Raw genomic sequence first — 13,165 nt, 5'->3', positions numbered from 1 at the left:
TTTTGCATTAACTCTGAGCCTGCTGCTCCCAAGCTCTTCACAAGCCCCTTCCTTGCCAGTCTGGCACCTGCCCTTGGCTTTCATCTCCAAGTTTAGGGCAATCGTGCCAGCTGCTGCTCCAGAGTCATCATTTGGAGCAAAGAGTCTCAGAGTATCTGTATGGCATTGATATCACTGCCAGCTGCTCTGTTCCCTGGTCACTGGGGCAATGCCCTAGGGTTTGCTTGCTTACAGACACAGGCCAGGGAGCTGCAGAAGGCTCCCCAGGGTCTCTGTGGCACTTACAGTTTCTCCAGCAAGATCTTGTACTGCTCATCCCCTCGGCCACCTTCCACTTCCTGGTCCAGCTTGGTTATCAGTTCATTTTCAAACTGAAAAGGCAAAAAAAACCCCAATCAGACAGAGAGAGCAGCTCTCAGAAGCGTGGTCTGAGCATCAGCAGTGCTCGTGGCTGCTGTTTCTGAGCCTCCTCACCACCACCCACTGGCTCCACAAGCCAGGCTAAAGGACATGTTCACAGATGGAGCAGAACACCAATGGTAGGAAGTCAAAGTGCCAGGACTGGAGAAAGGAAATTCCTGTCCTTCCTCTCAGCCTGCAGCCTCTGGAAGTCAGGCTCTGGAGCAGCTCTCCCCTTTTTTCACTGCCCATCAGCAGTTCAAGTTTGCTAGCAGAAGGAGCTGCACTCCAGCAGCCAGGTCACAAAATGGTCTCTCACTCACCCTAGGGGAACTGAACTTCCACCAGTGGAGGGCAAGTCAGAGCTCTCTGGCCACCAGAACACTGCTGGCTGCTAAAGAATGCCACAAGAACCAAGCCCTGGGTGATTGCCAGCACATAAACACCACTGGAATGGAAAAGCCAAGCCCCACGTCCTGCTTCCTGCTGCCCATTCCAACTCCCCTGAGCTCGGGGCCAGCCACACCAGAGAGTGACGACCCCAAAGGAAGCAAAACCCTGTCCATGTGCTGGGGCTGAGCTGCTGTGAGGATGCTGTTCAGGGAGACAAATGTCACAGCTGACAAGAGCCTGAAGAGCCAAGGTGGCTGCCTCTGGATGGATGGCTCCTGCCCATCTCCAGGGAGAAGCCTGTCTGCAATGCCTGCCAGCAGAGATGGCAGTGCCTGAGCTCCCTGGGGGGAAGCTGTAGAAGTCCTCAGAAACAGCAGTGAAAGCTTCCCCTCAGGGCCAAAGTGAAGCTTCTCTTTAGCCTAGCCCTTGTTTGGTTGGCTGTGTGGAAATGTTCTTCCCTTTCTGCAGCCCCCTGCAGTACCCAGCCCCTCACCATGTGGAAGTTCCTGTTGGCACTGAAGGTAAGCTCACAGCTCCTGCAGCCCCCAGCCCCTCACCATGTGGAAGTTCCTGTTGGCCTTGAAGGTGAGCTCACAGCTCCTGCATCCCCTAGCCACTCACCATGTGGAAGTTCCTGTTGGCATTGAAGGTGAGCTCACAGCCCCTGCAGCCCCCAGCCCCTCACCATGTGGAAGTTCCTGTTGCCACTGAAGGTGAACTCGCACTGCATCATGTCGAAGAAGATTGGGATGGTTGCTCTGCGCAGCTCCGGCTCTGGCACCAGCGTCACCTCCAGGATGGGGCCCACCATGGCTGGGATGAATTTGATTTTGTGGAGACCTGCAAGCAAGGCTGGAGTCAGACAGGTGCCAGTGGCTGGGTCTGGATATCCAAATGCTGAAGCAGGTGCCATGGATAGACCATGACGCACAGACACCCTGTGGGGCAGCACGTTTGCTCTGCATGTCTGCAGCTAATATGCTGCAAACCACAGGAACAGCTCAGAAAAACAGCTGAGCTGAACGGCACACCATTCTACAGCTCACAAAGGCTCTCAGCATTCTGCTCCTGCCCTCCCCATGGCAGAACAACCTTGGTGAGGAACCCACACAACTGTCTGAGCAGCTGATGTGGGCCAAGACCAGCTCCTGTGAGCTCTACAGAAACAGAGGCTGTGCTCTGAGGCTGCTGAGCCTGAAGTGCCACTCCCCACACTCACTCGAGCAGCTTCTAGAAAGCAAGAAAGGGTTTGAAACCCATCTTGAGAGCCTGAACAGAGACCATTCTTTGGCTGGAACTCACCCAGGTTGTACCACATGTCCCTTATTCTGAAGCCGATTTCTTTCCTCATGTCCCCATACCTACAACAGAAAGTATTGGAAAGCAAAAGCAGAGCGGGACCTGTGCAAAGCTGTCACAGACATTTAATGGCAAACCCACCAAATCTGCTGGTCTCTCCTTAACCCCCCCCGACAGCAGCCTGGATGTGCCCTGCTGCTCACTGCAGCTGGACTCAGGATTCTGTGGTGTTTGGTGCCTCTCACCACTCTAACCAAGCACTTCCCTGGCATGCTTCAGCCCACCCCAAGGGGTCTGTCCTCAGCGGCACAAAGGTGGCTCTGAGAAGAAAAGGCCTGGAACCCTTGCACTGCAAACTCACTTCTTGATGATCTTGTTGCGTTTGGCTTGTGAGAAGGTCTCCAGCTGTAGGGACTCATGAGTGAGGAAGGCCACTGCCAAATGGAAATAGTTATTCCAGAGCTGTGGAAGAGAAAAAAGCCTGAAACAGCAGAAGGCAAAGCAGAAACCAGCACAGCACAGCTGGTGGTGTTGGGCTGATGGTTGGACTCTGTGTTCTCAGAGGCTTTTCCAACCTTAATGCTTCTATGATCTCTTGTTAACAGTGGGATTTGTTTGTCCTTCCTGCCTTTCAGGGCTGGAATCCACATGAAAATGCAGAAACAAGGAGCTGTTACCTGGAGTTCAAAGCTGGTCTGACCCAGAAAGGACCGGTTGAGGACAGAGGCAAACTGGTTCACTGCCCGGAGGAAAACCCTGGAAGAGAGAAAATTTAGGAGTGAAGTGGCTCCTCTGAAAATACCCCTGCAGGACTGGGTCTACAGCCCCTAGATGTGAGCTCAGGAAACAGTAGCAGAGCTCCCAATCTGGGCAGCTGTTCCTCCAGGAGGCATTTCACCTCCTTCCCAGCAGAGGGACACTCAGGGAAAGTTACTGCTCTGTTTCTAAGAAAGAAACGTGGGATGGAGGCAAATGAAACACAAAACACTTTTTGGGTCATCCCATCTGTCTGGCAGGGGAGTGTCACTTCAGATGGTGGCTTCTCTGAAGTTCAGCCTGTCCCCACCCCTGAAGCACTCAGAAAAGTTGCCACTGCCCTGTCCTCCTCCACACTGCTTGGGCAGGACACTGCAGAGCTGCCCATTGGGCAAAGAGATGCTGAGTTCCAGCAGCAGCAGGGCATGGGGGCAGCACCAGCTACTGAAACCTCACTGCCGAAACCTCATTCAGATCACACCCTGAAGCTGCAGAGGACACAGCCTGTGAACTCCAGCTGCTCACAACATGCTTGTGCCACTCACCCTCCCTGCAGCACCAGAAAGGCCCCAGTGCAGCAGTAGCCTCATACCTGCTCTGCATCATGTTCATCACCATCCAGTCAGGGGCATACACATTCTTCCCAAGCAGATCCTTAAACATAATGAAGGTTTCCATCAGGAAGTCCTGCAGGAAAACAAAATCACCAAGGTGAGTCTGGGAAAAGAGTGGGAAAGGCAAATGTCTGCAGCTGCATTGACTGATCAATGCCTGCACTGCTCAGCAATCCACACACTGCACCTCCCAAGCAGGAGCTCTCATTCTGTATTCCAGTAACTAAATTATTTCTGACATCTCCTCCATTCAGTTACAGGAGGAGCAATGATTCCCCCCACGTGGATCTGTGTAATTAAATCTGCCTGTGCTGTTCTGCATTAAGATGGGTTGTTGGGAGTTCTGGGGCAGGAGCTGGACTAAAAAGTCACCACCTTGCAAAGACAAGGAAAAGCCTCTGCTGTGCTAGGCAGCTTGCTCTGAGGAACTGGCAAGCAGCACTGTGGAGAGGAGAAAGGGCTCTTGGAGCTGCCTCAGGAAACATCCTCCAAGCAAAGAAAGCTCTGCCCTGAGGCCTGCTCAGAGCAGCTCAAGCTGCTTATTTTGGTTTTCCTTCCCCATGGGTCACCTGGGTAACACTAAAAGCCTTTCCCAAACCAGAGGATGCTTTGCTTGGCCAGTGCAGCTGGTGGCCTGGGCAGCACAGGTGCCAGCCATGAGTGCCCTGCAGGTAGCTGTGTTACCCTGCAGATCACAGGCAGCTCCAGCTGCAGAGGGCAAGGGATCACTGCAAACACCTTGGGATGGCCTTTCAGGAGCAGTGCCACTGCTCATGGCTGAGCTGGTCCCCAGCCAGGCTGACTTACAATGGTGTCCTGAGGGGTTTTGAAGGTGCTGATGTAGTGGCTGTAGTGGGAGTCCTCCATCTGCCTCAGGATGGCTGTCATGCAGGCCACAAAGATGCCCTAGGAGGGGAAGAAGGCGGCCCTTGGTTGCTATCCTGTGTCCAGCCCTGGTAGCTCAGAGCGAGGCAGCTGCCGTCAGAGCTCTGCCTCAGCAATGGCACCAAGCAGCTCCCTGCCCGGCTCTGTCCTGCCCTCAGTCTGTGCCCCAGGCCAGCCACAGCTCCCCACACTGCCGCTGTGAAGTCTCTGTGTGCATTTCCTGCTCGCCAGGGGTCAGTTTGCAAACCAAACACATCCTCCCAGCCATGACAAAGCGAGGCTCTCACGCTGTGTGGGGACTGCCTGCTCATGGCGATCACTGTGCGGTTGATCCTCCTCAGCAGCCTCTCCATCACCACCTGGATGTGCTTTCCAGTGGGGCCCTGGGGGTGCAACGAGAGACTCTGAGGCAGCTCTGGATCTGGAGTGCTCTGCAGAGAGCTCCCTGGGTGGGGGGAACTGCCCTGGCAGTGCTTAACTGCTGTTAGAGGATGCAACAACGGAGCTGTAAACCCCACAAGCTGTAGGTGAGCCAGCTGTAGGTGGAAAGCCAGCAAAAAACTGCCCTGCACCAGCCTGGCCAGTTCAGCCTGGCACAACTGAGCCGGACCTGGTGCTGTGATTCGGCTCTGGGGTCCCTGAACACCTTAAACCCTCCTCCAAACAGCACCTTAGAACCAATTTCCATGGCTCTGTTCTCCTGACCAAGTAACGATTGCTGTCCCTGCTTCATAGAAGAGGAAACCAGAAACCAAACACTTCCAAGACTTGCTTCAAACAACTCACAAGCCACCAAAGCAGCTGGAAATAACATTTGGTCCCTTTGGTTTCCCTTTGTACTGCAGTGATCACCATGCACCCAACCTCTCATGGCTCCTTTTCAAACACAGCTTCTTTGTGTGCAGGAGTTTCCCAGAACCATCCAGCAAAGTAACACAGTTCCTGCAGGGAGCAGAACTTCCTCATTCTTTGAAGCCTAAGCTGACAACATTTCTGTGCTGCACCTCCTCAAGAGGACAATTAACTCTCAGCAGGTCACACTCACCACATCTTTCCGATCCAGGACTTCAAGGACGCTGCTGAGCAGCTGTGAGCTGGCCTCATGGTCAGGCTTGCTGGAGTTGTCATCCAGCTGCCCGCTCAGCTGATCTACCAGCAGTGGCAGGAGGGCATCTCTGCACTCTGGAAAGCAAACAGCACCAAGCTTCTTGGGCTCAGCAACTTCTCCAGCAGCACCCAGCAGCCTGCTCATAGCATTAACCTGGACACCAAAACAGGCTTAGATCCACTTGAGTTGCCACTGAGAGCAGAGGGAGCCATAACTAAGCTGCAATGACACCACACAGAGCACTGTCATCTGCCTCGTTCTAGGCACTGCATAAAGCCTGCAGAGCAAGGACAGCCTCAGCTGCCCTATGGCAAGCAGCATTTCTGGAGATGGATTTCAGGGCAGGCTACCACTGATGATGTCTAAAGGAAGCCATTTCTGCTTTGCAGGCTGTGTGACCCCACGCAGCACCCAGAGTCTGCCACTCACCAGCCTGCCTGAACAGGTCACTCTCCACCACCTTGGTCATGCAGTTCAGCTTCTGCCGAACCAGCTGGTTGTCAGGAATGCTCTGGATGAACTTGCTGAAGAGTTCACTGAGGGTGCAAGCCACAAACAAGCAGATGGTCAGCACCTTCCCCCCATCCTACAACCACAGTGCCCTGCACTCGGGCAGGACAGGCAGCTCTGACACTATGGACACCTTGCCAGCAAGTGGTCTCCAAGGATGAGGACTACAGAGCCCTAACTTAGCATCAAGGAACCTAGCACAGGACTTTGACTAAAAGCAAACAGGATCCAGAACCTGCAGGTTCTGCTTGTAATCTTCTAGTGCAGCTTGCACCCCAAGGCACCCCAGATCTGCAGAGCCAGGCAGTGCTGCCTGCCCTCAGTGCCAGCAGCAGGCAACCAGGCTTCTTCCACAATAAATAAAAGCAAAGCTTCAGCAGAACAGGAAGGTGAAACACTGCCATGGACAGCAGCAGGAGATACCCTTCCAGATGCCCCTTGCACCAACAGATGACTCACTGCAGCCTGAGATTCCATTAAATTAAATTCCCTCTGTGTTTGCTGTCTGGCTGCTGTCAGAACAGGGAGCCAGAGCTGGGAGGGGCTGGGCAGAGCTCCAAAGAGCAGAGAACACAACTCCCCAGAATGCTGGGAACCTCCTGAATCAACTCAACTTCTGCTTCTCTGGCCAACACATTTTGCACAATCATCCCCCAGCCCTCATGTTTAGGTCCTCAGCAACATCTCAAAGTGCTTCAGAAGGAGCAGCTGAGATCCCTTTGAGCTGCACTGGCCTCCTGTCATAGCCTCACACACAGGATGAGCATCACCACCTCAGCAGGTGGCCGCTCTTAGGAGTTTCCAAACTCTTCCCTGGCTTTAGAGGACAAACAGAATGTGGTTACCTGAGCTCCACAGGGTCAAACACCAGCTTGACATCATTTATGATGCTTGGCAAATATTTTAAAGCTGCACCCTGCAAGAAAAAGCACAAGGACATAAAGCACAGATGGAGACTGAGTTGGCCTGGCCAGCCCAGGCTGAAATGGGGTAAAGCCTCAGCACTGCCCAGAGCTCCTACGGCAGATCCAGCTTGGGAGGAGCACACAGGCAGACAGCTGGCTTCAGATTGAAGTTATGCATCCAAAGAGCCTCCAGCAGCCACACACCTGCAGGGCAGAGCAGGAAGGTGAGAGGAAGGAGTCACAGCCAAGCTCTTGAGTCCTTGTAAACCCCCTGGAATTGCAGGGTTAAGCTCCTTAGAGCCTGACATGAAAAGCAGCAGTCAGGGAAACTGGCTCAGGGTCCTGCACACCCCAGCATGCCTACAGCCAGGAGCTGTCCAAGCACTGGAAAGGCTTCCATCAGTGTGGCATCCAGATAGACAACAGCAGCTCAGACTGTGCTCTTTCACAGCTCTGACTGCATGAGAACCCACACTGGGCTCTACATCACCCAAGTGCTACTGCAAAAGTCAGAACCCATCCTCTCCTCAAGTAGACAAAAGCAGGTTGGCTAGAACTGAACTGAAGCAAGCAAGCTAAAGGCCTCAGTGCCCTCAGCACCTCACCAGCCTCACTGCATGGCTGCTCTGCTCCTGCTCAGAGCACAAACAGCAGGTTCACAATCCAGCTGGCACCAGAGGGAAGGAGAAAATCCAAGACAATTAAAAATCATTTGGGTTTTCATTACTTTCATTCCCACCACTCCTTTGACTTTTGCAGTAGTTTCACATTTCCAAGCTTGGTGCCACTGGCTGAAGTGTCCCCCCCTCTGCAGCAGTTTACACCTTCACTGCTTGCCAGCTCTCATCCCAGCAGGTGCTAAAGGGGTTCAAGCAACACCACAGCTCTCAGCTTTATTTGACAAACTTTGGGGTTAAATATTCCACTCCTGCCACACAGAGCTCATTAACACAGAGGTGCTGGGACTCATCTGGATATGCTTTATTGCCTCAGAGCTTGTCCCTTCCTCTGCTACCCCCACAGCTGTATCAGTGATCTAATAAAAGACAGCAACCTCTTGCTGCAGCTGCACCTGACCCTACCTTGATCTTGACAGCCTCCTCCAGGGGCCGGTCCATGAGCAGGTTGAAGGACAGGAAGAGCCTGCGAATGGCGTCGTTGAACTCGTCCCCATCCTCACTCTTCCCATAAAACCTACAGGGAGCAGGGAGAGCTGGTCAGGGACAAAGCCAGGCCAGCAGTGCCACAGCAGCTGAGCAGGATTGCATCCTGTGGAACTGGATGCAGCCTCCCTGCACAGAGACAGGAGGGGCAAAGTGGCAGCTGGGGCTCTGCAGTGACTTCCTGCTGGGACCTGCTGCAAGGCAGAGGCTACACCTTCTAAACTCCACTGCCTGCTTGGGTTCTTGGCTCCCCAGAGTCCAGGAGCTCATTTTGTATCAAAGACGAGGGAAATCCCTAAAACACTGGAAATCCCTAAAACAAGATGCCAGTGACCATCCTCTAAGTGCACAATGTGCTGTTCTTACCTAGTGAGGAACTGTGCCTTAGTCTCTGAAAGTTCCTCAAAAGGAGGAGGCCATTCCATGGCTTCTTTTTTTTAACACCTAACAGGTTCCTCTCCAGCACTGCCAAGTGCTGCCTGTAGCAGGCTACAGGTGGCTGAAGGACTCTCTCCTTCAAAGGGGATTTTCACTCAGCTTCTTTGCTCCAGCTGCAGACCAGGGCAGAAAAATCCTCCTCTGAGTTAGTTCAAGGATGAGAATACACTGAGGGCATCCTCCCCAGGGTGCTGGTTGGCAGTAACTCTGTGTAAGGATGGAAGGAGCTTGGTCTCACCTCAGGTAGAGGATTCGTGACTGCACGATGAAGCGGAACAGGTACTTGAGGGCTTTCAGAGCAGCAAAGAGCAGCTCTGTCCTGCTGCAGTCCTCAGCACTCCCCACATAACAGTTGAGCACTTTGGTCAGCTTCCTTTGGAGAGAAAGGAGAAGAGGCAGGCAATGAGAGGCTGTGTGGGGCAGCTTCCTCATCCCAGAGAGAACTGCTTCCTAAGGAATGGACCACAGAGAGAGCTCCTTCCGGAACCTTTGGCTTTTGTGTTTTAGTTCTAATAGGAAGTGTTCAGGAAGCTGGAAAACCATCACTGACTGACACTTCTCCAGGTGTCTGCACTGCCATGTGCAGGGCACAAAGTCCTCCTGAAGCAGGAGAGGGAGGTCTCCCATGAGGGCAAGGGTTTCCTTCTTACTGAGAAAATCCCTACAACAGAAACTTTGGACAGGGTACAAAGGAGCAGCCAGAGGCTTTGCTTTTGTCCTGCACACTCCTGCCTGGCCCCTGCTGCCCCTCTCACCCAGCTGACAGCCTGTGGGGCTGTGCTCACCATACTCACACATATGCCAGGGTTGCACTGAAGTGTTTGTAGATGTAAGTTTCAAGGACAGGGTTGAAATGCTGGAACTTGATGTCTCCAATCAAAGAGATGATAAACACCTGCCAGAAGTGCAGAAGGAAGGAGATGGACAGAGCCTGAGTTCTGCTGGAGCTGGGGGCTCTGCAGCTCTGCCCACTGCTGGCACATGAGTGACAGTGCCTGTGGCATTCCTGCTGCTAGAGAAACAACCCAGCAAGACCTGTGACCAGCGAGGCAAAGGCCTGCAGGGTGAGGGTCTATAGGCTCATGCCCACCACTGCCACAAATCCTCCACCATCATGAACAGCTCCCCTCACTTTGTGCCTCAGACAGACAAGAGAGCTTACCCTCCTGTACCCTGCTCTGATGCAAGCAGCTGAAGGGACTCCTGTAAGTGATGTGGTGTGCATCACTCTGGGGCTGCCCTGAAGCTCAGTGCACATCCCAGCCCTAGCTCCTGAAAACACCTCCAGAACTGTCTCAATGTCATTCATTTCTCCAACACTTATTGCAAGGAAGCACCAGGAACAGATGTGGAGATGTGGTTCTCAAAGCAGCAGAGGCCTCACTCACCAGGGCATCAAACACCAGGAAGTCATAGGTTTCATTTTCTGACATCTCCATCATGATGTTGAACAGAGCATCAAGGGTGTCCTGCAGGAACTAGAGGGAAAGAAATGAGGAAAACGGTGGGAAAAGGACTGCTTCTGGACTCCTGCAGGAGAGCAGACTCCTTAGGATGTGTTTCCCTTTCCAGCCAAGCCCAGCTGAAGTGTGAAAGCTCTGCAGCAAAGATTGAGGAAGGGATCTGCATCCATCTGCATCTGCTCCCATGCCTGCCCTGTTCATCAAGCTGTTGTCCCTCACTACAGCAGGGAGGATCTTTTATCAACAACTCTGAGGGGTCCCAGTTTCCTGCTTCACTGCCTTGTTAGCCAGCAGGAGACCTTCTGAACACACGAAGCCCTACCTGTGCAGTTCCCACCTGCCTGGGTCAGAGCAAAGCACTTTACACAGAGCCTGCTCTGCAGTGTCCCAGCGCTTCCTGCAGCTGCTCAGCAGTGCAAAGCCTTCACCTGCCAGTCCCAACCACTCACACTTGGAACAGCAGCAAGTCTCACTTCCTAGCCCCTTCAGCAGACTCTTTTCTGTGTGCTCCCCACATTTCAGGTCTGTTCCCCAGGGTGCTGTGACCTGCTCTGTTCCCAGATCCCCAGCAACTCCCTGTTCACAAAGGAGGCCCAGAGCCACCACTGAAGTGCAAGGTCAGGCTTGGACTGTTTCTGGTTTGGTCAGGACCCAGGGGAAATAAACCACCACTAGCTCCCCGACCCTGCTAACTCCTGTCCTGTGGAATTCCCCTGAGGGCTCTTGGGGCAAGGCAGAACTTTTGTTTTCCTGTTGCTCAGCAGCTGGAATGGCTCCCAGCCTAGAGAGGCAGCTTTTGGTACAGCACAATCACAGCCCTTCAAGGCCAGCAGTAGGCACACACAGAAGTGTTTGCAGGACAAAGGCACTCAAATCCCTGTGCATACCTTGACAATTTCTCCTCCATCCACCTCCATGAGCTTCCTCAGGTTGTGAGCTATGTTCTGGGAGTTGGAACGCCAGTTCAGCAGCCCCAGCAGGTCAACTGGCAGGGACAGAAACCACAGGCAGAGAGAGATCACAGCTCCACAGCTGCCCCTGTGGCTGCAGCACCACCTGGAGCAGGCAGGAGAGGTTCTGAATTCCAGACACCTACCGTTCTGGGTCAGTTTGGTGGAGCAGATCAAAGTGGCAATCTGGAAGCTGTCTTTGGTACTGTCTTTAGAAGGGGTGAAGTTAGCCATATTCTTCCCCAGGGGGCCCTCCTTCTCCTCTATCTCCATTTTGGTACAAGGAAGAGTTAAATAGCATTTGGCATCTTCCATTTTCTTGTTGTCACCCTGTTGGGACACAGCAAAGGGAAGAGTTTGCCCACACTCAGCACACTTCAGCTGACCTCCTGCAGCTCTCACCTGCAAACACTTCAGCACAGGGACAGCCAGAGGCAAGGTGAGGGGTTGGAGAAGAGGGCTGGTGAGGGGCAGCTGAGAGAGCTAGGGGTGTTCAGTCTGCAGAGGCTGAGGGCAAAGCTCATTGCTCTCTACAATGTGTGGCCCTGGCACCTGGGGACTCTGCTGGGAAAGAGGCAGCCCAGGGAGCTATTTTGCTTGGTGACCCCAGAGTGGAGGCTGCAGTCAACCTACCTTATAGACAATCAGGTTGTGTTTGCCATCCTGCAGTGTGGTTCCATCTGCATTCATCAGCTTCACGAAGCTCATGCCAAAAGCTCTCTCAGACTTATCCCTGGCTGCAAGGAGAAAGAGGAATCCTCATCAGGAGAGGTCTTACTTCTGCCCGTGGTGCTCTCTGTGTGCAGCTTCTCCTTTATTTAACTGCACCATGTGGGCTCTGTGACCCGCCGCAGAGCTCTTCCCTTCCCTCTCATCCCAAGGGACTTGGTATCTGCAACTGCATAGCAAAGCCATTGGCAGTGAGGGTGCTGGAGCCCTGGAGAAGGCTCTCCAGAGAGGTGGTGGAGTCTCCTCCTCTGAAGAGATTCCAAGCCCAGCTGGACATTGTGCTCCTGAGCAGCCTGTGTGCGTGCCCTGCAGGTCTCCCTGACACTCACACTCCTGTGAGGACCGATGGCGGAAGGTGAACCTCAGATGGCAGCGACTGACCTCCTCGATGGCGATGGACACCTGCAGGTGACAGCACCATCAAAACCCAGCACCAGCACTGCAGCTCCAGACAGCTCCATAGAATCACAGCATGCACCTCTAGAGGCCATGCAGTCCAACCCCCTGCAGTCAGCAGGGTCATCCCCAACCACAGCAGGTTGCTCAGAGCCCTGTCAAGCCTGATTCTGAATGTCTCCTGAGATGGGGCCTTCGCCACCTCTCTGGGTGGCCTGTTCCAGTGTCCCACCACCCTCCTAGTAAAGAACTTCTTGCTAATGTCCAATCTAAATCTACCCTGCTCTAGTGTCAAACAATTACCCCTTGTCCTGTCCCTCCCCAGCTCTCCTGTAGCCCCTTCGGGTACTGGAAGGCTGCTCTAAGGTCTCCCTGCAGCCTCCCCTTCTCCAGGGTGAACAGCCCCAACTCTCCCAGTCTGTCCTCATAGGAGAGGTGCTCCAGAGGTGCTCCAGCCCTCTGATCCTCTTTGTGGTCCCAGTTTCCAGACCGTTGCTACTGACACATGCCCTGGCCAGGGTGCAAATGCCAGGCTCCTACCTTCACAGTTTCATACCAGCAGGGCTGCTTGACTTGATAATACACAACAGACTTGTACTCAGAGACTCCTTCGTAGCCAGCTCCAGGGTGGATAGCTTTCTTTGGACAAAAAGACAAGAGGAGGCAGGGAAAGAACAGGTAAGGTCTAGAATGAAAGCAACAAGTAGCTGGGGTCAGAAGACAGAACTGTCAGAGTTCCTCAGCCTGTACTTCCCACTCAGGGGAAGTCACTGCATAGCACCTGAGAGCTTCTTGGAGGATTTGCTTCTTTCTCTTAATTTCAAACCAAACCCTCAGTGGGTGTCCAGACCTGGTCCCTGAGATCACCTCCAAGATCTCTTTTCTTTACCACACAGGTTTTGCATACCAAGAGCCCCTGGACCAGAGCTGTCACCTGGCAGCAGCTCCTGCAAGGGCCACAGTACCTCTTGGAGATTTCCATCCTCATCATGTACAGACATGGTGACCTCCACGTTCTTGGGAGTCTTCTTCTTCCCCTTGTCAAACTCCCCTTGCACCAGGGTGACATAGATGTCATTGCGAACATCCCCTGCAAGCCACAGGGCTCCATCAGTTGCTCTGCAGCTGAACATCTACCACCCTTGGGTCCCACCTGA

At 53.4% G+C, this 13,165-nt stretch overlaps 1 protein-coding gene across 1 annotated transcript in view; it reads right to left on the bottom strand.

Moving 5' to 3' along the window:
- The window catches only part of DOCK5 (dedicator of cytokinesis 5), a 45,421-nt gene that overhangs the window by 11,943 nt on the left and 20,313 nt on the right, over positions 1 to 13,165 (bottom strand). Inside the window, exons 14-34 of the mRNA XM_054396632.1 lie at positions 12,974 to 13,098; positions 12,549 to 12,647; positions 11,942 to 12,014; positions 11,517 to 11,620; positions 11,030 to 11,213; positions 10,821 to 10,918; positions 9,859 to 9,948; positions 9,265 to 9,365; positions 8,709 to 8,843; positions 7,952 to 8,063; positions 6,810 to 6,880; positions 5,884 to 5,990; positions 5,392 to 5,528; positions 4,634 to 4,729; positions 4,269 to 4,367; positions 3,440 to 3,534; positions 2,769 to 2,847; positions 2,453 to 2,553; positions 2,095 to 2,153; positions 1,478 to 1,632; positions 286 to 371 (exon numbers count right to left, since the gene is read on the bottom strand). Of these exons, the coding sequence (XP_054252607.1) occupies positions 286 to 371; positions 1,478 to 1,632; positions 2,095 to 2,153; positions 2,453 to 2,553; positions 2,769 to 2,847; positions 3,440 to 3,534; positions 4,269 to 4,367; positions 4,634 to 4,729; positions 5,392 to 5,528; positions 5,884 to 5,990; positions 6,810 to 6,880; positions 7,952 to 8,063; positions 8,709 to 8,843; positions 9,265 to 9,365; positions 9,859 to 9,948; positions 10,821 to 10,918; positions 11,030 to 11,213; positions 11,517 to 11,620; positions 11,942 to 12,014; positions 12,549 to 12,647; positions 12,974 to 13,098 (2,206 nt within the window). The remainder of the gene's footprint in view (positions 1 to 285; positions 372 to 1,477; positions 1,633 to 2,094; positions 2,154 to 2,452; positions 2,554 to 2,768; positions 2,848 to 3,439; positions 3,535 to 4,268; positions 4,368 to 4,633; positions 4,730 to 5,391; positions 5,529 to 5,883; positions 5,991 to 6,809; positions 6,881 to 7,951; positions 8,064 to 8,708; positions 8,844 to 9,264; positions 9,366 to 9,858; positions 9,949 to 10,820; positions 10,919 to 11,029; positions 11,214 to 11,516; positions 11,621 to 11,941; positions 12,015 to 12,548; positions 12,648 to 12,973; positions 13,099 to 13,165) is intronic.

This window comes from Indicator indicator, chromosome 38, assembly GCF_027791375.1.
Source record: "Indicator indicator isolate 239-I01 chromosome 38, UM_Iind_1.1, whole genome shotgun sequence".
In the NCBI taxonomy this organism is placed as follows: Eukaryota; Metazoa; Chordata; class Aves; order Piciformes; family Indicatoridae; genus Indicator; species Indicator indicator.
This window is presented reverse-complemented; position numbering and strand designations above follow the sequence as displayed.